The 25,314-nt window shown below is 35.6% G+C and overlaps 1 protein-coding gene across 5 annotated transcripts in view; it reads right to left on the minus strand.

Annotated features, from left to right (window-relative positions):
* ZMAT4 (zinc finger matrin-type 4) overlaps positions 1-25,314 on the minus strand; it is a 413,400-nt gene that overhangs the window by 202,075 nt on the left and 186,011 nt on the right. For all 5 annotated transcript variants that reach the window (XM_016127422.2, XM_016127417.2, XM_016127418.2 and 2 more), the window contains one exon: positions 13,051-13,278. In XM_016127422.2, coding sequence (XP_015982908.1) covers positions 13,051-13,278 — 228 coding nt within the window. The remainder of the gene's footprint in view (positions 1-13,050; positions 13,279-25,314) is intronic.

Below are 25,314 nucleotides of genomic sequence, written 5' to 3' on the forward strand. Positions count from 1 at the left end.
TTTACATTGAGCAATAAATGCCTAGCTTTTACATATAATGGCAAAAGAAATCAAGACTTATTTACAAAACAGCAGTGCTTGATAACTCATTTCAAATCATTTAACAGTTTGCCAGCTGGTATCTGTGAAAAGCTGTGCTACCACTTCACTGGTCCATTAGCTATTTCAGTAAATGTATCATTATTCGTCATACATTGTAAAAATAGACTCCAAATTCAAGTTATTGCATATTTTTGTTCATTATTCAGGTCTAAGAACCCATTTAGCTACTGTAGGCATCATATACACCTTCCAAATAAAAGATCTGTTTTGGTAAATAACGTTTCAGTTGGCAGCACACCACCAGCTTCTGTATTTCCAAAGAAACCTTTAGTTTTAATACTGTGTATTTTTAAGTTAAAGTGGTTTTCCCAAGATTTTAAGAGAGACTTTCCCATTTCTTACAGTAAAGACATGTAAATCACTTGAGAATTTTAAATACATCCTCTAAATAATGTTAAAATGCTTGCAGTTCCTGCTAGCACAGAAGTTTCCTGAAGGCAAGGACCATGCCTTTCTCATTACTGCATTAAGCATGATGTCCATAACATAATAATCACGTAATAAGTATTTGCTGAATGACTAATGGTGGATAAATGAAGAGATCTTGCTTTCAGGTGACTCCGTTATAGAAAGTATCTATAGGATTGAATTTCTCCATTTTCAAGTAGCAGTTTTGAAACTGGATATATAGCCATACAAAGGTTCTTGACAGAATTTATCAGGATGCTTGCTCCTTCTCCCTTACCTCAACCTCAGCCTCAACTAAAAATCCCCATTTTCTTAGGGAAACATTCACATAATTGCCAGTAGCAGAATTTATTTGAAAAATAGATAAAAAGTGTAGAATGGACTACACTTTTATATGTTTCTTTCTTTCGCAAATCTCTATACACTAGTCACACCAGAGATCTTCAAGTAAAAAGCTTTTCACAACATCTCACTTGCCACAGCAACCACGATGCCTGTGGACTTCTTGAAGATAAAAGAATAACTTCTTTTACATTACAGGACGATGTCAATTTTATAGTCCAGGGTTTATTACAAAGCCTATTACATGATAAGTGCTCATTAAATATTAGTCAAAATAAGAGAGTGTACAAATACATCAGTAGGTATGTCCTACTTTGGATAAATCTGACATTTGATTTTTATACCTTAATCTCAGTTCACAGTCAACTTTATAGAGTCCTATCCACTGCAGTAAATTATGTCTATTTGCAGCAGATTTAAAATAAAAGACTGCTTTTTTTGTATGGAGTTAAAGTTATAGTTTCATAAACAAATAAAATACATTCCTATTTGTTAAAGGATAGGTTCCTTCTGATTTTGCATCTTTTCACAAGCATCCCTTATTTTGTCAAATGAAAACATGTCATTAACAAAACCCGCAGCTACTGAAGAGCCAACATGACAGATACAGTTTCTTAGAACCTTAGGAAAACACTATTCTGAGCTCTTGCAAAATACTATCCTAGTTCTTGAGCTTAAACTAAACAATAGAGACTTTTAATCAATACCAGTGTAGGGATTTAGAGCACAGGGGATAAAAGATTAATTGTTTAGCAGCTTCGTATAATATTGTCAGCTTCCTCAATATAGCCAAAATTACCAACTAAAGAATACTTAAGTGACTTGGGTTTGGGTGGATATGTTTTGATGTTGCTTTTGCCCTTTTCTTAGTCAACATCTCACAACCAAGAAAATTGGTTCCATGTATCAAATTTAGGGCAGTTTTCAATGTATTAGCCAACTCTGAAATTAGAAACCCAAGTTGTTTTTCACTTCTCTATTTAATAGTGTCCACAAGGCATAAATAAAGGCACAATGATTTCATTTTAAAGGCCAGACTCATCTTTTGTGGACGCTAGTCAGTGATAATGAAGAGTTAACCAAGCTTCTTTAGACAATGTTCCATTTATTAACTTTATTAATAACAATAATAGGCAGAAACCTGTCTCAGGTGAAGAAAGAATTGCCCTAGACTACTGTGCCTGTTCATCATTTTTTGGTGGATTTGAGAATGAATAAAATTTAAGTTATTACTCATATTACTCATTAAATTTGTACTTTGCTGTTAGCGTTCCCAAAGCCTTACCAAGGTATCTTTGAGAATTCTAATACTCTGGCTCTTTTTCATTTTGCTGAGAGGAAAACTATGCTGAACAGTACAGAGAGAAATACATCTTTCACTTGTTCTACTTGTCTCCTCCTCCTACTCTACCTTTGTCTCTTCCAAGCCTTCACACAGGCCTCTGTATCAATTCTATTTGGTTTCCTGACCTCTTGAATCTCCCCATTCCAATCCATCACACAATAATACCCCTAAAGCACAGAACAGACCAGTCATCTCCCTCCTCTAAAAAACAAATGTCTGTAGGTATCAAATAAAGTTCAGCTTTGCTTGACATGCAAGGATATTTATAATTTGGTTTAATCTGTCTCCCTCACTTTATCTCACTTACACATCTAACCTCACTGAACATGATTGCCAATTATTTCCCCCATCTCTCCATGCCGACCTCTTTGCTCTGAAGAACCTGGTCACCAATTTCCACATGCCCTAAAGCTAGCTCCAAGTTGGAAGTAATTTTTTCCTCTGTTTTCAATTTCTAAAGCATTGGGAGCATAAGTTCCTATTTTTTCATATTTTGTGTTATATTTATTTCAATAAAGGCATTATCTTGCTCTCCTTTTCTTCTCCAGATTTTAAACCTTGTGAGTTTAGAGGATGAGTCACAGACATTTCAACATTCCATATAACTTCAGAGAACATAAAAGGTATTTAGTTAAGTAAGAACGAATGAATGAATGAATTAAAATGATCTCTTCTATATCACACTATTTTCTCACTCCAATAATATGACAGGAACATAAGCCATTTAAGTAGTTTAATTATCTAATCCAAAATGTGGGCTCTGAAGATCAGAGTGAGTCTATATGTAACAGCTGAGGTGTCAAAACACATTAAAAATAATAATGCAAAAATAACCAGGTGTAATCTAAGCTGAGTATTTTCTTCTGGCACCTCTTCCCCTACCATTCAATTTAGAATTGTGTTCTATAATTATCATAACTGCTTAAAGGTCTTATTTTCTGCTGATTTTTAACTAGATAAAATACATACGGCTTTCAGAGATTGAAAACATCAGTATAAGGAATGAACTAATGCTTTCGTTTTGAGTAATTAAATGTAATAAAAAAACAGCTTACTTACAAGCTTTTGGTTGCCAAAGGGGAGGGAGGTTAGGGGCTGGAGAAAAATATACCTTACTTGACATAGTAATTCCTTATCAAGTATCCATCACTGGCAAATATTCATCTGTTTGAGACCTCTAATTCTTACTACACCATAAAAATTAGAGAATGTGGAATGTGGTCTTAAAGTTGGTTAAAAGGAATGAGGCCATTCAAATTACTGGGCATCCATTCAAGACCTTCTATCAACAATATACTTTTGGGGATACTGTGGGTGATAGAAAAAAGAATAAGACATGCACACTTCCCACAAGGAACTTTGACAAGACCAAGACCAAATGCCCAGCACTGGGTTTCATACTTCAGAGGAAAGTTCTGCCAGTATCTGGGTATTTAGCATGGAAAGTTAAGAAGAAATCATAGGCCCTTTTGCTACATAGTAGAAGCAGCTAACAAACGGCCCTGGAGGACCAACTATCCACCTAATTCTTTGAATTCACATTCAATTTTTTTCTCACCTTCTTCCCTGTACTTACATCCCCACTGCTACTACTTTTTTTAGTTCAAGTAGGCAAAATTTCTCACTGGATTAAATAATAGCTTTTCAATAAATTACCCTGCCTCACATCTATTTCCCTTCTAATCTAGTGTCCAAAATTCTGTCTTTAGAGACCTCTTTCAAAAACAGAAATATCAATATGTAATTATCCTGCCAAAAATCTATAAATCACTCCCTATAAGTGGATGTATTCAACTCCCACCATGATCTGACTCTTTATTCCTCCAGCTACTTCTCCCATTTATCTCGACCATAGCTGTCATTAAGCTCCAGCTACACCCCACAGCTCTTCGAAGGGCCCTGCTGTCCCTTGCGCCCATGCCTTTTCATAGGCTCTGTCTTCAGCCTGCAACTTTATCCTACTCAGCTGTCTGACCTGGATTGTCTTCTAGTTGTCCTTTAAGGCTCACCTGACTCTTTTGATTTCAGATATGGAGCTCCACATCTCCATTTCCACTGTCACCTGAGCTGTCAGGCTGTTTTATTTGCCCAGTTAGACAAGGCTCAGTCAGTGGCCAGAATCCTCTATTCTCAAATGCAGACTTCAGTGGATATTTGTAAGGTCTGTTTTCCCATGAACGAACTGCCCCTAACTGCCTGAATGTACCTAATGCATTTTCTTTAAACACCCCTAATATTCTGCAGCAGCAAACATGCTTCATTTCCTCCTCAACTCAACAACTGTCAAGAAATTCTGTTCTCCAACCCACCCACCCACCCTTATTGCCAACACTATTAAAGAGACCTAGGTCAGTTGTTCTTGCCCTACCATACTAAAGTAACTCCAGAGTTTTGTTTTGTTTTGTTTTGGACCTGAAAACCATGATGAATGATGGACCTCTTACCAGAAAATTTTGCTACCCTAAAAATCTGCTAGTAGTTTGAGAAATGTGGCCTTGAACAAAGGAAGTAGGTAATAGATGCCTTCATAGAAATGGCAGGAGTAGGTCTCTTTCTTGGACAGAGGGAAGAGCAGGTGACCCAGGATAGAAATAAACCAAGCTCTTAAATAGAAAAAATGTGGAATATTTGGATTCACAAGTAATATGAGATGCAAACACCTATGTGCACTTAGAATAAATCAAAATTCCTTATAATAACCTATTAGGATGTACACAATGTGACCTTATGTGATCCCAGCATAACTTTTCACCTTCTCATTAGCTTCAAGCACTCTGCCTGCCATTAGGCCTCAAATGTGCCAAGTTCCTCATAAAGGGCCTTTTGCACTTGCTAGTAGCTCTGCTTGGAATGAGCAGGTGCTTCTTGCATGGATCCTTCCTACCCTTCAGGTCACAGTTCAAAACATCAGCTTCTCAGAAAGGCTGTAATGGACCGTCCCATTTAAAGGAACCTACCTCCCATCTCATTATTATCATATCACTCCATTTCTTTTCTGTTAGCATTTGCCATAGGTTTAAAACATTTTGCTTGTTTATCTTCTATCTCCTTCTCAAGACAGGAACCTTCACCTCTTATTCACTGTAGTATGCCCAGCTCTTTGTGTCTGGTACCCAGTAGAAGTATTAGCAGAAAGAGAAGAAAAATGAATGAACAGATGAGTGATAGAGAAAATAAAAAATAACATATAATAAGCTTTTTGTTTCTAAAAATTTGACCTTAAGTCAGATGATCAGAACTTCTGCTTCTATCATCTCACAAGGAGATTCAGAAATCATAATCAAGCCGTTAACTCCAATTAATTTGGTTCTAAAATCTTTAAAATCCCTCAAGCATATTGAGGTAGCCAAGTACAAAATGTGACTATGGTTGTTGGATGAAGAAAGGATTGTTTAAAACTCATGTGGTGATTCTCAAGCAACCTTCAGATGGGACAGTAAGTCCCATCTCTGCCAACCCGAGGCATGACATCAGGCCAAACCTGGTCTTGGGCACAGGTCCTCAAAGAAACTATAGTTTTGTTGGCTTGGTTCTTTTAAGAATAAGCATAAATTTGTTAAGATTTTTTTAAAATGCAATCTTTAACTTGTGTTATCGCATATGTGAATTCCTTCTGTGGATGAGATGCTTTTCACTCCGAAGTCTACAAAGGGTATAACAGCATAGTGTTTGCCACACAGGTTAGTTGTCCAACTCCATTCTGACTGGTTGTAGTAGTTTTTAAATGTCTTCATATTCTCTATAATCTTGTCTTCAAAGGCAGAGTTTAATTCCTTACCACTCCCTTAATACAGACTGATATTGACTTCTAGCTAATAGAATATGATGGAAGTGATGCTGGTGACCTTCAAGTATCATAAAAAGGATAGCTTCTACCTGATGCTTTCTTGGATGGCTTGCTCTGTGGGAAGCCAGCCACCACAACTCAAGCACATTTGAAACCCCTGGGAGAGGCCTATAAGGAAAAAAACAGGCCTCCTACCAACAGACGGTCTTGTGAGTGAGCCACATTTTCTTCTTTTTTCTCTTGGCTTTTTAATTGCACGTATCACTCTCTTCTTTGTGTATAATTATACACAAAGAAAGGGTTTTAACAAACACACACCTACAGGCACACAGCCACCACCATATCAAGATACACACAAGTTTCATTATTACCCTTCAAATTCACTTTTATTGCCCCCTTGTAGTCAGCCTCTTTCTCCCAACCCCAACGCTGGCAACCACTAATCTGTTTTCTAGAATGGAATGAACCACCTTTAAATAGAACTGTGACCCATGCTGATACTTGTCTGCAAGACGTTATGAGAAACCTCAAGCCAGATTCACTCTGTCAAGCCACTCCCAAATGCCCCCTATAGAACCCGAGAGAAATAAAAAAAAAAAAAAAAAAAAAAAAATGTCTATTATTGTTTTAAGTCTCTAAGTTTTGAGGTAATTGTTATACAGCAACAGTTGCACTGGTTATCTTTGAAAATTGTTCACTTTTACCTACAGTGCTTTTTCTTTCATTGGTCTTAGAGTAGATCCAAGGCCCAAGTCCTCCTGCACAGGTAATTTAGGTAACTGAAGTAACAGGAGTGTCATTGGATGATATGACTAAGCTATTTATTCCTGAGATAAGAGCAAAAGCCAAAGTAAGATTAAGTGGAACAAAATGTAAGGCAGTCAATCCACAATCACCTGAAAGTCCACAGCAGAGATAATTCAAAAAGTAAAAATCATTCACTCCAGTGTTCTGCTTCTTTTGAGGTAAAGCTGCTCATTCCGACTCACATATTGTTTTTCATGATTTGAAGTCCTAGATAAGTATCCCCTAGAAACTAATCCCCATTCCTGATAATAAAGGCAGACATTGTATTATAGAGGAGTAATAAGTTCTAGTGGCCTCTCTAGAAGTATGTCATTTCTGTGCAGAACTTCACTTCTCAATCTCAGGCCATATGAATAGAGAATATGATTTCTTTGCATTTCTATTTTCACCCCAAATGAGATGGAATCATGAGTGTGAAAAAATTCTTTTATTAAAGGCATATAATGTACTTTGGAAAGAATTTATTCCCAAAAAATGGAGAGTAACTGTGCCCATTCTATACTATTCAGTATGAAAGCGAGTTTTATACTGAAATATATAAGCTCCCAAACACAACTGTTTTAAAACAAAAGTGTTAATTATCAGAGTTCCAGTTAGCCAATAATGAGTCACTGAAAACTGGTATATCTGTAATTGGGAATACTGGATCTAACCATGCCTTAGGAGGAGACAGTTGCATCATTTTTCTGGGCTTCAGAATCCTGCTCTGTAAAAAGATGAGGCATAAATCCAATGATGTTTGATGTTCTTTCCCGCACTATCAATTTATGATGCTCAGAATCATCATGACATTTTCAAATGACTTCTTTTGCCTGTATCTTTAGATGAGAATTACAGCAGAATAGTCTAGTTTCCTCTGAAATAATAAAATGACTGTGCATTTTTCAATCCTAAAACTTTTAAAAGAATAAATGATAAAGGTCTGCAAAATGAATATTCTATTTCTACCTAGCTATAATTTCATAATTTACACTGTCACTGTTTCTGAATAAGAAACTGTTTTATATTTATGTTTTATGCTCACAAGAGGAATTTAAACTATAAAGCAAAGCTCTAAAGTACTTTCTGACCATTGAATTTATAATTCCATAATTCAATAACTTCCTTTGTTTTCTACATTGGCTTCTATATTCAGAAAGAGGTGACTGTTTTTCTCATTAAATTTCAACTTGGTTGTAGAGACAAATATCATCTGTTTTCTGGGATGAATAACACTAATGTTATGCATACTAAGAACTATTTAAGCCAATCTCATTTAAAATTCTTTGTTATTCTGTAAGAATAATTTCCTTTTAAAAAATTTGATCTGCCACTTGAAGCAAAAGAAGGCAAGAATGTTAACACAGTTCTATAGTTTCCAATGGCTAAATAGTATACTACCAAAAAAATAGAAAAGGTGCAAAATTTTGTGCTATTAAATTACATACAAATAATTGAATATTATGTGTAGGTTACATGACTCAAGGTCAACATACAAAACTCAATTGTATTTTCTATATATCAATAAAAAATATATATAAATGAAATTTTGAAGAAATATAATATACTAGTGTTAAAGGAAATAAAATACTTGAGGGTAAATTTTACAAATAGGTTTACAATTTTACAATGAAAACTGCAGAATATTACTGATAGAATTTAAAGGAACATAAATAGAGAGATACAGAACATTCATGGATTGGAAGACTCATTATTATGAATAATTTAAGTAAATTCTCCCCAAACTGACCTATAGATTGAATTCAATCCTATTCAATATTTCCATAAGTTTTCTATATAGAGGTTGGCAAGTCTATTATAAAATTTATATAGAAATGCAAAGGGCTTAGAATAATCTTTAGAAAGAAGAACAAATCTGGAAAAATTGCACTACTTGATATCAAGACTTCTGTAATGTTAAAAAAAATCAATACAATATAGTACTGGCATAAAGATAGACAAAGAAATCAATGGAATACAATAGACTGTATAGAAATAGACTCACACATAATCAATAGATTTTAAATAAAGTTGCCAAGGCAATTTAATGAGGAAAAAAATATTTTCAACGAATATGCTGTAACTGGGTAAACATAAAAACAAAATGAGTTTCAACACCTACCTTACATGATATACAAAAATTAATTTGTGATCATCATAATCATAGATGTAAAAGCTAAAATAATAAAATTTATAGAAGAGAACATACAAAAATGTTTTTGATCATGGGTGTAGACAGATTTTTCAGATGGAACACAAAAAACAATAATAAAAGAAAAAAGAAAATAAATTAGACTTCTATAATTTATATGTCTGCTTATCAGACATTTTTTAAGAAAATAAAGAGCAAAGTAACAGAATAAGGGAAAAATATTCAGAATCATACAATGGACAAAGGATTTGTATTGATAATATATGAAAACCTCCTACCTACTATTCAATAGAAAAAGAGGTAAATAACCCGATTTTGCAAAATATAGACAAAAGACATGATCAAATACTTTTCAAAGGAAGATATACAAATGACCAATAAACACATTTTAAAAAACACTTGACATGTTAATAAACATGGAAATTCAAACTAAAGCCTACTCTCTTACACTCATGAAATACTCTACTACACTCACTAGAGTGGCTAAAATTTAAAGACTGACAAAAAACAAATGTTGGTAAAAATATGAAATTCATATACAGTAATTTTCTTTGATGCTCAGGGGATATGTTCCAAGACCCTCAGTGGATGCCTGAAACCACGGGTAGTACCAAACTCTATATATGCTATGATTTTTCCTATATATTAATTTATAAATTAGGCACAGTAACAGATTAACAATAATAGCTAATAATAAAATAGCACAATTATAATGATATACTGTAATAAAAGTTATGTGGATGACTTTGGAGCAATTATTAAGTAAAATAAGGACTGTGATATCCCAGCAGTCAATCTCCTAACCGAGATGGCTATTAAGTGACTGAGAAGGCTGGGGAACATATACAGAGTAGAGATTCTGGACAAGGGGTGATTCACGTCCCAGGCTGGATGGAGGGGTCCAGCCCGAAATTTCATTACATTACTCTAGATAGTGCACAATTTAAAATGTATGAATTGTTTATTTCTGGAATTATCCATTTAATATTTTCAGGCCAGGGTTAACCACACATAACTGAAACCAGGGAAAGAAAAACTACAGAAAAACATTTTGGCAGTTTCTTATATAGTTAAAAATACACCTAACTTATGATCTTCTAATTATACTCCTAGGAATTTACCAAGAGAGGTAAAATATGTCGACGAAAGAAATAAATAAAAAGTCTTCATGAAAGTTTTATTCTAAATAGCACCCAAAAAATTAAGAGGAGAATAAATAGACAAATTGTGGGATTTTGATAGAATATTACTCTGTAATAAAAAGCAAAAAGCTATTCTGCATTACATGCAACAAAGGATATATTTTTTAAACAATATGCTATGTAAGAGACTCTAGATGCACACACAAAAAATCACACTTTCTATTTCCATTTATATAAGGTTTTAGAACACACGAAACTAATCTACAGTGAAAAAAATAAGAAAAAATGCTTCCCTGGAATGGGAGATTAGGTTTGCCTGGGAAGGGGCAGATGGGAATTTTTTCAGGATGGAGAAATTATGTATCCGAATAGGGGTATGGATTATACAGGTGTTTGCATTGTTGAAATTCATTGAACTATAACACTTAATATCTACATATTTTATGGTATGTAAAATATACAATATTTTTAAACATTTGAAGAAAAATCCATAAATACTTTCCTGTAAAAATTATTCAATCGAAATCTTTTCAGAAATAAAAATGATTGACAGTAAGAATGTACAATTTTAGGTGATTTTTAAATTGTGCTTTCTCTGTTTATTCATTTATTCAGCAATTATTAAGTACCTACTACGTGATTGTCACTGTTCTAAGTGTTTTGAGCAAAACAGACAGAGATGCTGCTTTCAAGTTGCTAACAATCTGTAGGGGGAGTAAGGAGAAAGACATAATCAGGAAAACATTATAAATAAGTAAACGATGTAGTGTTTAAAAAACCAAGAAATGCTACGAAAGAAAGCCTGCAACACTCCATATTATGTCAAGCTGCTTGACATAATTTTTAAAAAAGTTATGGATATGTCTTTATTAACTGATTAGCATTTTGCCCTTATTAATTGCTCAATCGTGCATTCAAAGCATTCCAGAAATAGGGGAGCGCATGCGTGTGTGTGTGTGTGTGTGTGTGTGTGTGTGTGTGTAAATGTGCTGGGTTATCATCATTGCTTTATTCCTTAAGCTTTCGTGATAATTAATGCCTGAATAAATATATATCAAGATGTCACCTGGAGTAGGTGAAAAGGTTGGTTTCAAGGACATTGTGTTCAATGCTAATTGCATTTCATGTGTTACCAAGTCAGAGTGACACTGAGTTATCAAGTCAAAGAGCAGCCCTTTTTGTCTTCTGTGTGAAAGAAAAGCTGCTCAAATGTTACAGAATTCAGATGCCCAAGTCATTAAGATGTGGTTGTACATAAAAGATGGAGCACTGATAATTCAAAATAGACAAGAAGAATGTGCCTTAGGAATAATTCTTCTATAAGTCGTAATATCTGGCACAAAACATAAATAAAGCCCTATTTTTCTCCTTCAGTGCCCTGCCATAAAGGAGTCACTGAGCCCACTTGTCATCTGCTACTAACAGTGAGTCATACCTAGGCCTTTAGCTATGGAGAGACTACCTGTGCTTTTTCTACAAGACATAGACTGAGAACATAAGAAATACCCCGACAAAAAACAAATAATAATAACAACTCAAAAGTTTCTGCAATGAGATTATTCAAAACACAAAAATATTAAGATACAAGTTATCTTTCTGTAGCTAGCAAACATAGACAAAAATAAAGTGTTTTTAATGTTTGCTCTTATTTGTAGTTTTTAATCGTATATCTTGGAAAAATCAGCCTCTAATCAAGTTCTATATATGTACTAATAGACTTCGAATCTTACATATACATTACATCAGAGGATTCCTCCATCGTGTTTATTTGCCAGCAACAGCTTCTATGTTCCTGTCTCTTTGTGTATATATATATATATAACTCCGCTTACATGGGACGCCTTCTCACCTGCTGAAATGCTGCCTGCATTTCTAGTTTCAACTCAAGTTCCTTTCCTGGGTGAAGTCCTCCCCAGCCAACATAATCAGAAGTGACTTGTCCCCCCTCTCAGCTCTCACAGCATGAACCTCCGTCCCACTTAGTTGGTCTAGAATTGTACCAGGTTATTTCCTGACTACAATTATCCCCCTTAGAGGTTCACAGCCCGGTTAGGGTAATATGAACTGTAGGCTCTATATGTAGAACTCACTTTAAATCCAGGTTGCATTTGCAAAATTGATTTGTAAATTTTGTTATTACTGATACTGATGATTCCCTGGTCAGCCCATAAAAGCCGATCTAACTCATACACTATCTGACATATAGTATCAATAGTACCCTTCATCAAATTACTTTCCTGAGAAAATGCATTTTTATGTGATTTTCTACACTGCCAACATCAAGTTAATCAACTTTTAGCTGACCAAAAGATGCTTAAATGATTACTAATGGTAAAATATTCTCTAAATTCCCACAAATTGGTATATGGCTTCCTGAGAAATCCACAGGACTGATCATCACCCTGTGATTTCCAAGTTTCTGCTCAGCAGTGTCTGTTAAATCTTACATGAACTTCGAAGGCTGCATGTTTTCCCTCACTCAAGAAAATACGTCAAAATGGGGTATGGGGAGTTGGATATTAACCACATGGTGGTGCACAGCACCACCTTGCCTCAGTTTCCAGGATATTTCTCTTAAAGGGGCTTAATCCCTTAAACAGAATCAATGTGTTGCTTATTTGGGCTGAATTTATAAAAGCACAAAAATTTGAAATAAGATAATGCTATTTGGTCTTTTCAGCATCATCTTTTGTACTGCTTGTGTAGAAAAACATTTATTAGATAAGGTGTTTCAATATAAAGCAGAAGAAAAAATTCTGGTTCATGGATGGGTGGTTTTGATCTGAAAAAATAGTCAATAAAAATATGGAAATAACAAACACTTTGAAACAAAAGAGATTACAAAAATTAAGCTAGTTTTGCCCTCATTTCCTTTTTCTTCTGTTCTTTTTGGATGATTAATAAGAATAATCATGCAACTTATGACAATACAAGCCTTTCCCTGAAAGCCTTGTTCTGGGGCAGAAGATAGAAGAGTTTCTCTTACCTCTTAGTTCCCCCATATCCAGAGTTGTCCCAAGCTGTTCTAATAAAGCAACTCTTGCCGCATTCTTTTTGTGTTTCTTGCCATCGTAATGTTGTTGGGCCATCAGAGGATTATTAAACCAGGCTGCACAGAGCCCACAGTATCTATCTGAATCTCTTCTTTGATAGGGGGATGTGACCACTGGAGCAGCGTCCACCCTTGGAGGTTTAAGTGAGCTCAGTGGAGTGGCTGTAGAGGCGAACAACCAGAGAGAACCACAAACCAGGTTAGTACTCTTGTCCTCAATCTCTGAAGGTGGAAGAATCTTATGTACAGTTTAGAGCTTAGAAATCCAAGAGTTTATTGACAGCAGCAATATAATCACTTCTAGCCTTTGTTTTTGAAGTTGGGATGTGACTAAAACTTCCTAATTTATTGAGAGCAGTTTTCACTTTGTTATGCTTAAATCTTATAGTTCAGGAAACCATCCCTTATAAAGAAAGATTTTTTTAAAAAATAAACTTTTGGAGAAAAAGAGTAGTCTATTAATCAAATTGAAGTCACAATGTAAACTAAACATTGAGCAATAGTGACTTGAAAGATTCTGAATGGATAAATAAGACATTTGTGTGCCATAAATAGAAATCCCCAATAAATAAAGGATTCACCCAAGTGATAGAAGCAGATCATTCAGTGACGTGGATTGTACCAATTGACAAAATCATGCTAATTTTATTGTCTGTTACTTCTGCTTATTGTGACAGGTTATTTTCAAGCTATATCTGCTAAAATTGATGTTGAAAGTACAATTTTATAAAAAGACCAAAAGACAAACACTATAGAGCAGATGTTGCTTCTCTAAACAGAAAATGGCATATATCACTATTTTGAGTTTGCACAGTCCTAGCTATTAATTTAACACATTCCATTGTGAGCTCACATTTATTTTTGGTCCAGAAAAAAAGAACCTAGCCTGAAGTTTACTAACAGAAAGTAAAAAATAACTTTTTATGCATTACAACATACAATATCTTATAACAAGTGTGACTTGGATTACAGTCCTGTTTCCCACATGATGGACTTCAGAGATGTCAAATGATTTACTGATTTGGTTTGGTAGGACTCCAAACCAAAACCTTACTTTCCAAGGCCAATGTGCCTTTTGATGCCCCTAAGGATTCTTTTCATATTTTTTAATAAAATTTTTTTCCTAGACTTGCCATCATTGTATTTTATATAGGATTTAATGTAATTTGGGGAGAAAAAAATTTGAATCAAATATTTTGGAGAAGAAAAGGAAATTTAAATTTTCACATAGCCTGTTAGTCATAATGCCATATAGCAGTATCTTCTGTTTATTTTTTGCCTCCGTGAATTGGAAAACCATGAAAATTAGGATCGTTCCAAGGAAAAGCTGAGATCTGGAACCCCAACAACAAATTAGAGAACCACTTAATCAATTCCCCAAGCTTTCAAATAACTTGTGTGTGGACTTTTATTTTTCAGAATAAGTAACTGATATAGAAATAAGTACTTGCTAAATGTAATTTTAATTCAAGAAATGCCCATAACGTAGCAAGATCTTGAGAAAGTCTTTTCCTCTTGATCCAGAGATTTCATCAGATAGCAAAGTTTTAGTTAGCGTAGATGAAAATTAATGGCATTATTTCCATAGGGACTTAGAGAAATAATACATCTCTTAAAAGCTTCATTGCCAGATTTAGTCATAAATCACTATGTGAAAATAAAGCTCAAATGTGGGCTGTATCATCCTTGCAGCCACCCAAGATCATTCTGCTGTGACTTAGACATGCTAATAAAAAGTTACAAATATGCAGTTGACCTGCATGTGAAAGGAGTTCTCTCCACTTTTCTGAAGGAAATTGGATCTTGCTTCCAAAGTTTCTTCATCGTTATCAATTTCTGAGGATTTATAGCCACCTATTGTTTCTGATGGCAATGGAAAACATATCAAATCTTTGCAATCTGAATGAATGTTGATTATTGAAGAAAAATTTACTTTTCTCTAAACCGAGTCCTAAAAAAAATACATCACAGTCAGGTTTATCAATTGATACTTTATACACCATATCCTGGCAGGAGTGATGCACGATAGAATATGTATCAATTAAGACAGTAATCTATTTTGCACACAAGAAAGTAGTTTGATGCGTCTGTATTATAGCTTCTCGTTTTTAATAATGCTGCTATCCTCTGTACAGCCCAAAAGTTTAATTTTTCTTATGCTTCTGTTTCCAACCGTCTTCACCAATCTTAACTCAGTTTATAGTCCGAATAAAGGCAAACTAAGGCAGTAGTAGCATGAGGGGAGTGGAAAAAGTTTAGAATCAAAGTCAGAAATCAAGTTTCGATTGGACTCCACACCACGGAGCTGTGTAACCTTTGGCAAATCTCTGATGTCTCTGGTTTCCACGTGGTTAAAATTCAAGCTTATCATCTATTTAAAACAGGTAGTGTAGGGATGGAACATATTGTAGAAGCTCTATCTTTTATGGCTTTTACTAGATGCCAAATAGGGAAGTTGTATAGGAGGGGAGCAGTTTCTAGGTTATATTACTAAATACGTATATGTATTTGGATCATACTTCTTTGGCAAAAGTGTGCTCTAATACAATGAATACAAAGTAGGATAAAGATCACCCTTTTGTTTAAAACATCTTTTTAACAAAACACTTTCATTGATATGTAGTTAATTTTTAATTTCATGCTTTATGTTTTTACTCTAATTGCAAATGTATTTAGCAAAATAAGGTTAGCAAAATATTGACTTCACTTTCCTTATGCAGAACTAAAACCAGAAGTGAATTTATCAAAACCAGTAGTTTCCAAGCTTTAATGAACATTAGACTTACTAGAGCTTCAAAGTCTCCAAGTCTAGTTTGTTCCCAGACTAATTACACTAGAACCAGGATGCTTTTAACACCTTCTTGCTACCACCACCCTCATCCATGTTTCTAAGGCACAGGTAAAACACTGACCTAAATCTTGCCAGATTTCATTTGAAAATAACTGCAAAATAAAGTCTTCTTGGATCATCACACAAATTACATATCACATCCAACAGAAATAGAGTAAAGATTTTTTGTAGGTAATAACTAAAATGTCACATCTTTATCCATGAGACAGAAAGGAATAATAATTACTTGGTATTTTCTTAAAACTCCAATCAGTTTTCTCATTTCTCCAAGATATAAAAAGGTTGTCCAAAACAGTGGCTGATATAATACATTAATATGATAAAAGTCAGATAGCAGATCTGATCCCTTTGCACAGGCAGAAACCCAAATACACATTGAGCTGTCGAGCTGTTGTACCAACTACTTCTGACTGGTGCCATCATGAGCCTGGTCTGCTGCTCTGTGCTGTCCTTCTCCACACGGCTAAACGCCTGTCCTGCGGGATGCTCCTTGATCCCATCTGTCCTGTGAGGCCTTGACAATTGCCTTATAATCTTGTGTGTGTGTGTGTGCGCGCGCGCGCGCGCGCGAGTGTGAGAGGGAGACAATGGAAATTAGATTGTAATACCGATACTTTGATAACTTGCTATTTTAATGTTTGCTGGCTTCTCTAGTACAAATCCCTAACCCCTTATTTTCATTGAGAAAAATGCAAAAATCTCTGAAGTTAAAATTTCTTTATGATTTATTTCACATTAAAACTTGACCTGAATTTACATAAGGCTATTTGTAATATATATAGCATAACATATAATGTATTATATATAGTTGACACACATACATATTGCAGCAGAATCAGTATCTCTTATCATGGAGTGCTGTCTCAGATCTATAGAAACAATATATGGTACATGTACCTCATTATATACCAAAATTCTTAAAATTTCTGATCTTCAAATTTCAGCCATAGATATTTAGAACAAAAGATCACAGATCTTCAGTCAGTTCAGAGTAACTAATTTAAACACATTATTCTAATGCTTGAGATAGTTGAACAAGTCATTCTCCAAAATTTGATTTCTAAGAATCACCTGACACTGGAATAATCTGTACTATTATTTTAATGCCTTGCATAATGTTCATAAAGGATCCAGTTATCAACAGCTATTTGTAGTTGTTTTTAGCAATCTAAAACAATTTGTGTCTCTGTTCTTTATTTGTTTCTTTCTGGAAGAATAGCCAGTTGATCTAAGGACAAAAATATTTCCAGAGCATCCTCAGAAAACTTCCTCATTCTGTAATGTAACACTGTACAATCAAACTCTCCATGATGCCAGCACCTTGAGTGATGGCAGACACGCAGTGTATACGTCCCATGCCTTTTGCTGAATGAATGAATGAATGAATGTTCTTCACATGAGAAGTGAATAAAACATACTAGTAACCAGAATTTTCTTGTTTCTTCTAAATTGTGTCCATTAGGATTGAGTACTTAGGTACTACACTGCTAGTCAATGCAAATACTAGCAAATGAATGACAAGATTATGGGGGTGAGTGAAGGCTACATTGTGGAAGGGCAACATGTCAAAATGTAGACACACATTCCAGTCTCCCTCCTCCTTTTAGATTCAACTGGATACTTTGAATGTCAGTATCATTTCAAACTTTTGTCGATTTGTTGGAGTGACCTATTTCTATACATTTCAGAGAGTGCAAGTATGCACATTATTCTGGAAATTCTACTTTCAAACAGAAAGCCTTCTACTGTAATTTGTTTATCTTGTATTTAAACCCTTTTCCCAAGCTTCTGGCCTGGTACCAGTTTCCCAAGACATGGATCTTTCAAGAGTTAAAGCAGACGAAGTCCTGGACAAACTGGAATGAGCTGGTCATGCTTGTTTCGGGGGTCAGACCTGACTTAACATCACATTGGAGAAACAGAATTCATAAAGAGTTTGGAAATAATTGATCGGGAGCCTAGAGCAGGTGCACTTTCAACTGAGGAGACAGGATCTACCAATAGGTCTTAAAGCTTTACTTGTCAGATCACCAAGTGGGTTTCCTTAGTCCGAGAATGGGGTAACACAATCAGCAAGCAGTGAGATTCTCACCTCCCTGTCTGCCTTCTGGACCACAGCCACAGGGTCACAGGGTTCCCTTCAACCTCGACAACTGGAACTTGGGATTTTCATTCTCATTCATTCTCTCCCTCTCTCTCTCTCTCTCTCTCTCTCTCTCTCTCTCTCTCTCTCTCTCTCTCTCTCACACACACACACACACACACACACACACACACTTTCTAGTTAATTCTCACAAAAGATTTGGGGGGCTTTTGAGATAGTTCAGGGAGATAAATCAATTAGTGTTGGGCCCCTAATTAATAAGCAGCAAAGGAAATAGCCAAAACCAGATCTTCTGACTCAAAGACAAGCACCACATTTCAGTGGAAACTAATTTTTAATGATGTCAGAGAGCAATAGGCCTAATAAACATATAGATTAAATATAGGTCAGAACACATCTCCTAGGCTTCAACACTCATTCTCAGTAGAGGTTATTTGTAAATATGCATTGCCTCTAAAACAATTTTTCTGATTTCCGGTCCCTATGATAGACTATCTTTCTTTTTTCTTTTTTTTTACCTACCCTAAATCATGTTAATGACAGTAGAAATTCTTCAGCAAGTATCACTTTTTTTGGCAAATGCTGTTGACAGTTGAATTCAGTGCTGGTCTGAGGAGACAGCTGTCAGTATAGATTGACAGCTCAGTCTCTAAGCACTCCAGGCTCTTCTGCAGGTAAATTCCTCAACTCAGTGCAAACTGTGCAGTTGGGGCTCAAAACATAGATTTCCTTTGTATCTCTGGCAGAGAAAAGTGCTACCTGTGTAGATGGTAGATACTCAACAAACATGTGATGAATAAGTGAAGAAAAATACTAGTAAATTTCAGTTACTGTCGGTTCAGGAGATTTTCATGTTTTAATAAATAACATATGAAAGTTAAATTTTAAACCTTTAATGGTCTCATTAAACTTACTTTAAAGGATTAAAAACTAAATTAGATGTTGATAAATGAGGCTAGATCAAATAAATTGTGGATATCTATACTCTGAAATACCAGGGGGTAATCAAAAATATGTTTTAGAAAAATGTTCAGGACAGAATGTAAACTAAAAGATAATGGTTTATATGTAGGGTGTAAACCAAATTAATTATTATTAAATTGTACACACATATGAAACTACATATAAAGACTATAGATAAAGCTACAAATAAAAATATTAGCAATGGTTATTTCTAAGTTGTGGATTCTGGGTAATTTGCTTTATACTCATGGATATACTCTTTGATGCAGAAGAAAAACATTTTTATTTTACCACTTATATATAGGCCACATTTCATGCTAATTTGTTTCAGTGCGAAGTCTAGAAAACACTGCCTATGAGACTTGTGATGCCACAACCAGATCGTAAATAAAATCTCAGAAGATTTTATTTGCAGTGAGTTGTTTATTAATGTATAATTGATTTGGGGTGGAAAATGGGTTGGGAGAAAGCTGGCTCAGTCAGAATATGATATAAAAGATCCTATTATATCTCTTATTTCTCCAAAAGACACAGGGAAAAGCTGTTTTTCCACCACATGGTAGATCTTAAAATGGCTCTAATTATTAAGATAAAATGAAATATCTCTTTTTCCTTTTTATATAATATGTTTGGAAGTGACTTCTGCTATCCAAGGCTACAAGATAGAAAAAAAAATGTGCTATTTCTTCTATGCCATGAAAGAAATTAAATAACTATAAAATATCCCATGTTCAAAAAATGTGCCATTAAACACTTCTTGAGAATAAACAAAGATGAGGATGACCTAACAAAAGCATCATTCCAACTCAATTTTGTTATCAACTCTCTAAGTATAATCAGCCCATTAATGGAAATTGTTTCCTCACTCACGCTAAATTCATATATCAGTCTTCATTAATATAATATTCATAAATCATTGATTTTCATTAATATAGAAAAATTTCTCTAGTTTCAGTCACTGATTAGATTCTAAATATCTTAAATATGTCTGTTTTCTGCATAATCCTAATCTTTGGAAACAAGCCATTAAATAGGCGTTTAGAGGGGCAAAAAGTCCTTTTCTAACCTTCTCACATTGTTTGACAGAAGAACCCAAAAGCTATGCTGCTCTACATTCTTCTATTCACTGAAAACAGGAGGACAGAATGTAAGTTTCACAAGGACAAGGACCTTTATCTGTTTTGTATCCCAGGTGCCCAGGACCAGATCTGGCCCACAGCATGTGTTAAACATTTTTAAAATGAGGGGAACAGTTGATTCTCCAGAACTGTATCTGTGGAACAGAGGGAATCACGTTTACTTTAGGACATTCTGCTAATATGATGTGCTAGTATCCTCGCTGTCTCTTAAAAACAGCTATTGTTTTGTGGGTACACAGGCATACCTTGTTTTATTGCACTTTGTTTTATGGCACCTCACAAATATTGTGTTTTTTACAGATGGAAAGCAAAGATCCTTCATCAGCAAAAGATGGCTTTATTGTTGCTGTCCGGAACTAAACCCACAATATCTCTCAGCTTTGTCTGTAATGCATTCATGGCATTTGGTCTTCAAACAGTATTCAGTTCGGGCACTTTACTCCTTCTGAGTTCAGTGTTAAAATCTTTGGTTCTGGCCATAGTTCCCAAACTCTGTGCAGAAGCACCGTGGGATGATACAATGATCATACAGGAAAACCATAGATGTTTTAAAATTCTAAGGAAAGCATTGCTACATCTGTCGTACACTATGAGAATCACTAGCTCAAGGTAGTCACAGTTTCAACAGTGGAGGTTACAATCATTTCGATCAGTTCATATTCTTGTGAAGCTGGATTTTAGATGCTACCGTATACCTACAAATCCACTCAGCCAATCAATGAGAAACAAGAAATGAAAGTGACAGTATCCCATCTAATTCTAAGATTTGAGAAGTTATGCTGTACCCAATAGGCAAATGCATCCATTAGTAAGTGTGGTTACTTAAGGAAGAAATACAAATATTAAGTTTTCTTTCAATATTGTATTGTTTTTCAGATGGCTGCTAAATTATTAGTACATAAACACTTATTGAGTTGTCTGGACAGTAAGAGTTATGACATCATCCTACTGTAAGATGCTTGAGTAACACTCGATGACCTGCTAATTGGGTATGACTAAAAATGCCTTTTCTCATAAGCCTCAGATAAGAGGCAGAGCCTCGGAAGTGCAGAGCAGGTTTCCCTGACAGGGACTCACTGACTCACTGCCACCCCTACACCCACCCCAGCAGGTGCCATCCTTAGACTAGTGAGCTGGAGGGCATCACCCGGATCACAAGCAGTATTGTGCAGGGGGTGGTGAGCTGAAACCTGGGATCTAATAGTAGCTTTTGTTCTTTTCATTCTGCCACCATTCCCTGGCTTCATCTAATCCATACTCCATGCTCAGGGGTTGGAATGATTTACTTATCTAGTAACAACAGCTATTCAACTAGAGAGCCAGCTTCCCGGACCATTTCTTACAGCCTATGAATATTTATAGCGGATTCAAAGACAAGAAGAGTGATCAGTGCCAGAAGCCCAGGGGAAGATGAAATGCAGGCTGAGTTTAGAGGAAGACAGAAAGAAAGGGTGACCTCTTAGCCAGGGCTGGAAGGAAGCTGAAAATTTAGAAGCAATTTTAGAGAAGTTAGTACTGATATCATTCCCTGAGTAGAATGTGTGCATATACACTTTTCTTCACTCTCGGCCAGCATGTCTCCCCCAAAAAGGGATTTCCTGATGTATCTGTTCAACTTTAGTTGTGAGTTACCATAACCACACATCCCTAAAGCTACCATCGGCCTTAATAACCCACAGTTTGCAAGTTATGAAAATTACCTCTACTTTGTACTTACTTAAATCTATGAATATTAACTATGCATATAGTTTGCATGTAGCTGTTTGGATTTAATCTAGAAATAAAGTACTTGATAGTAACTGTCACTTAGAAATTGCTAAATCTGAAGACTTGATGCTATCCTCGGTTAGCTCTATAAAACCTCAAAGCCACTCTAGAACTTCTTGAGGCCAGATTTGAGCTGCTTTGCTCCATCCTGTGAGGTGCCTCCCAACACCTGGATCAACAATCCAGAGTATCAAATGCTCAGGCAAGAAGGTTTTCAGTCCTTAGTAGTTTAAAGACCATTTCCTTATACCTCATATTGCTGCTGTGAGGATTAAAATTGCCTGCTTGATATAAGTTAATTCCTAAACAGCCAGAGAAAACCAAGACTAAAACCCAGTTCTCCTAAATCCTCTCCTATGCTTTTTCACTGTCCTACACTGACATTAGTCTGTCCGGCCAGTACAGCGCCTCTCCTAGCAAAGATGAGGAATGAGGTGAGCAGTGCTTGCAAAGAGTAAGTCAGAAAACTGCATCTACTGGGAGTGAAATGTTCAAGTAACTAGCCATAAGTTTGCAATTACTACAGCAAACAGAATATGTTGTAGTATAATAAAAAGTTTATATAAAAGCCAGAGAGAGATGCTTAAGGACGAAAGATGTATGAGTGAGTAATGGGTAAAGGAGTTGGAATAACTTAGCCAGAAGAAAGAAAACAGACTTAATAACACTTGAGACACATAGAGGATTATGGAATTTGGATTATGACCAGATGTTTTCCAATGCTGCTGAAAAGGGGGAATGGATTAAACTTAGAACAGTAGGCCTTTAGAAGAGCGGTAGCTTAAGGGAGCAGGTGCATGATGTTAAGACTTGTTTACAGCCCCTCAGGGAGGTTTGTAGAATGTAAGCATTATAAATACCCGATGGTGGAGGGGGGAGCATTTAAACCACACCAGAAGCTGGGGCTTAGAGTTATATGGAATCTTATTGGGAACAGATAAAATGGTAAGTCAAGATTCTGTGAATTTCTAGGTATAACTCATTCTACATCCTAGTCCCTGGATGAAACATAAATTTTTTTAAAAAATGTAAAATTCTTAAAGATAAAATCATCAGGATTAAGCAAATGTATGGACATCTTTCTTTTTGACCTATTTTGACTAAAAATAACCTCCCCTTTGTGTTAAGAAAAATCACCTAAAATGTTCACATATATGCCATAGTTAGTTCTTACTTTCCCTGACCATCAGCATTCTTGATATATTAGATTTACTAACTGAAAATGAAAGGTCCAGGTAGTAAGATTTCATCTGCTCTGTTGACTAGAAAGCAAAATAAAGATGCCAATGATTAGCACTTTGCACTAATCAAAATATAATTAGAGAGAGAATTCATGGGTAGGCCATTAACCCCAGTCTCCTGCTTCTCAGTTAAGTGATCTCAACAGGTAGCATAGAGTGGCAATCACGCCTCCAAATGACTGAGGACCCTTGGCTTCTGAACACCTCCACATCATGCAGTTTTCAGGACTGTGCTTGGAACTCTCAGTTCATGTCAGTATCACTAACAATAAGAATGGCTGCCTCCAAAAAGAATTGTCAAGGCTTGGTTGGTGCCCTTTAATCTAGCCTTCACAACTCGTAATACCTCAAAGTAGCCAAAATCCTCTTGAAAGCCTTGGATGGATTTACAATCAAAACCATAAAACTAGTGTGTGCTCAACAGACAATTGAGAAAGTCACTTAGCAGGAAATCCTACACAAGAGAAGCAGCTTTTCTGAAGGCTGAGAGTAAAGTGAAAAAACATGAAATTTCATCTTTTTGTTTTCAAGTAGATAAACTTCCTTGGTGTCTCCATCATATGACAATTTATGTAGCAGCAGAGACTATTGAGAAATTAATTAATTGTCTTACTTTCCAATAGACTCAGCTTCATAAAATGGGAGGTATTTCCCATTACATTCCAAACTGAGATTTAAGCCTTGAACTCTGGTTTTCCCTACCCTCAGGATAGAATGAACAATGCATTTATTTGGGGCTGTCTGAGAGGCAAGGGACTCTTGATATTCAAAGAGGCATGTGCCTGATGTCAGGATAGTAATTGCTTCTTAGGGCCTAGAAAAAAAAGTGGGAGGGGCTTGCGAGTATGGATAGAGACCCAGGCATATTTAAAAATATGTGTCCAAGGTGGTAGAACCTCCTTCACAAATGTCCATAATGAAGCCTTGGCCTTCTCTTCCATAGCCTAGCTTGACACAGAGGGGATAGAACCATCACTGGAAGTCACTGACCTGGAGGAATATGTTAGCTTGCAAAGGGAGAAGGTGAGGACCCATTCTAAGGAAGCCCAGGCTCCACCTCCAGTCTGTGGAGCCCCAGTGCACAACAGTAGCTGGGTGGTCATAAATTAGCTGGAGCCCAAAGGCTGAGAGGCTTCTCTGAAGACACCTAATGCCTTTAGACCCTTGTGTGACCCAAAAGAGGGAGAGGGTACCCAAAGAATGACTGATACTGGTCTTTTAACCAATCTTCAGGGCTAGAGGACAGAAGTCATTTAAATCGATTTCAAAAATATAAAGAAATATGATATTTATTATGCTCAAATTCTATCCGGTAATTTGTACTTATTGCATCTGATTATTAAAGGAACCAACCTGAGTGTTAAACAAGACTGTGGGGGCTGAAGTTTAAAAAATATAGATATTACGAAAGATAAGAATAGAGTTTGGGACATTTACTACCAATTATTTTATGTGGGATAATTGCGCCTTCTCAATTTCATAGACTTGACAGTTTCAGGAATCTTATTTTTAATAAATGACAAGAATTATTGCCAGAAAATCTCTCACTCCTTTTTTTTCTGAATAGGAATGCATTCTATGTATGGATTCCAAGTCCTAAGCACATTGCCTATTGACAGTTTCAGAGTAAATCCAAGAAATTGACTATTTTATTGTTCTACTATATTCCTCATAAAAATGTGTTAAAGAACACTTTCTGGAATAAAGATGTAACCACATTCAAAAAACCTGCTGAAATCATCAACTGTTTTATACTGCTATTTGATCACCCAAAAGAGAAAAGTGAGTTTATGGTATTTAAAAGGATTTGTGAAAATTACCTAGAAGTAGCTTCATTGTTAAAATCTTTAATTCTATCCAATCATCGATCCTTTGTTTTATTGGCCATCGAATATAAAATAAAAGGCTTTGATCTGGCATTGTTCCAAGCCTCATGATTCAGTGTGCAAAAGTAGTGGCCAAAGAATTTAGCACACCTTGCATGGCTAATTTATTTATATATTACTCACTGTAGAGTAGTCAGAGGCCTGACTGATGTGGTTTCTTCTGACAGCATGACACCACGGAAAGATGACTGTAAGCGAATTCTGTTTGCCACCAGCTAGTTTTATCACCTTGGACAAATGATCGCAC

Source organism: Rousettus aegyptiacus, unplaced genomic scaffold (genome assembly GCF_014176215.1).
Source record: "Rousettus aegyptiacus isolate mRouAeg1 unplaced genomic scaffold, mRouAeg1.p scaffold_m13_p_11, whole genome shotgun sequence".
Classification (NCBI taxonomy): Eukaryota; Metazoa; Chordata; class Mammalia; order Chiroptera; family Pteropodidae; genus Rousettus; species Rousettus aegyptiacus.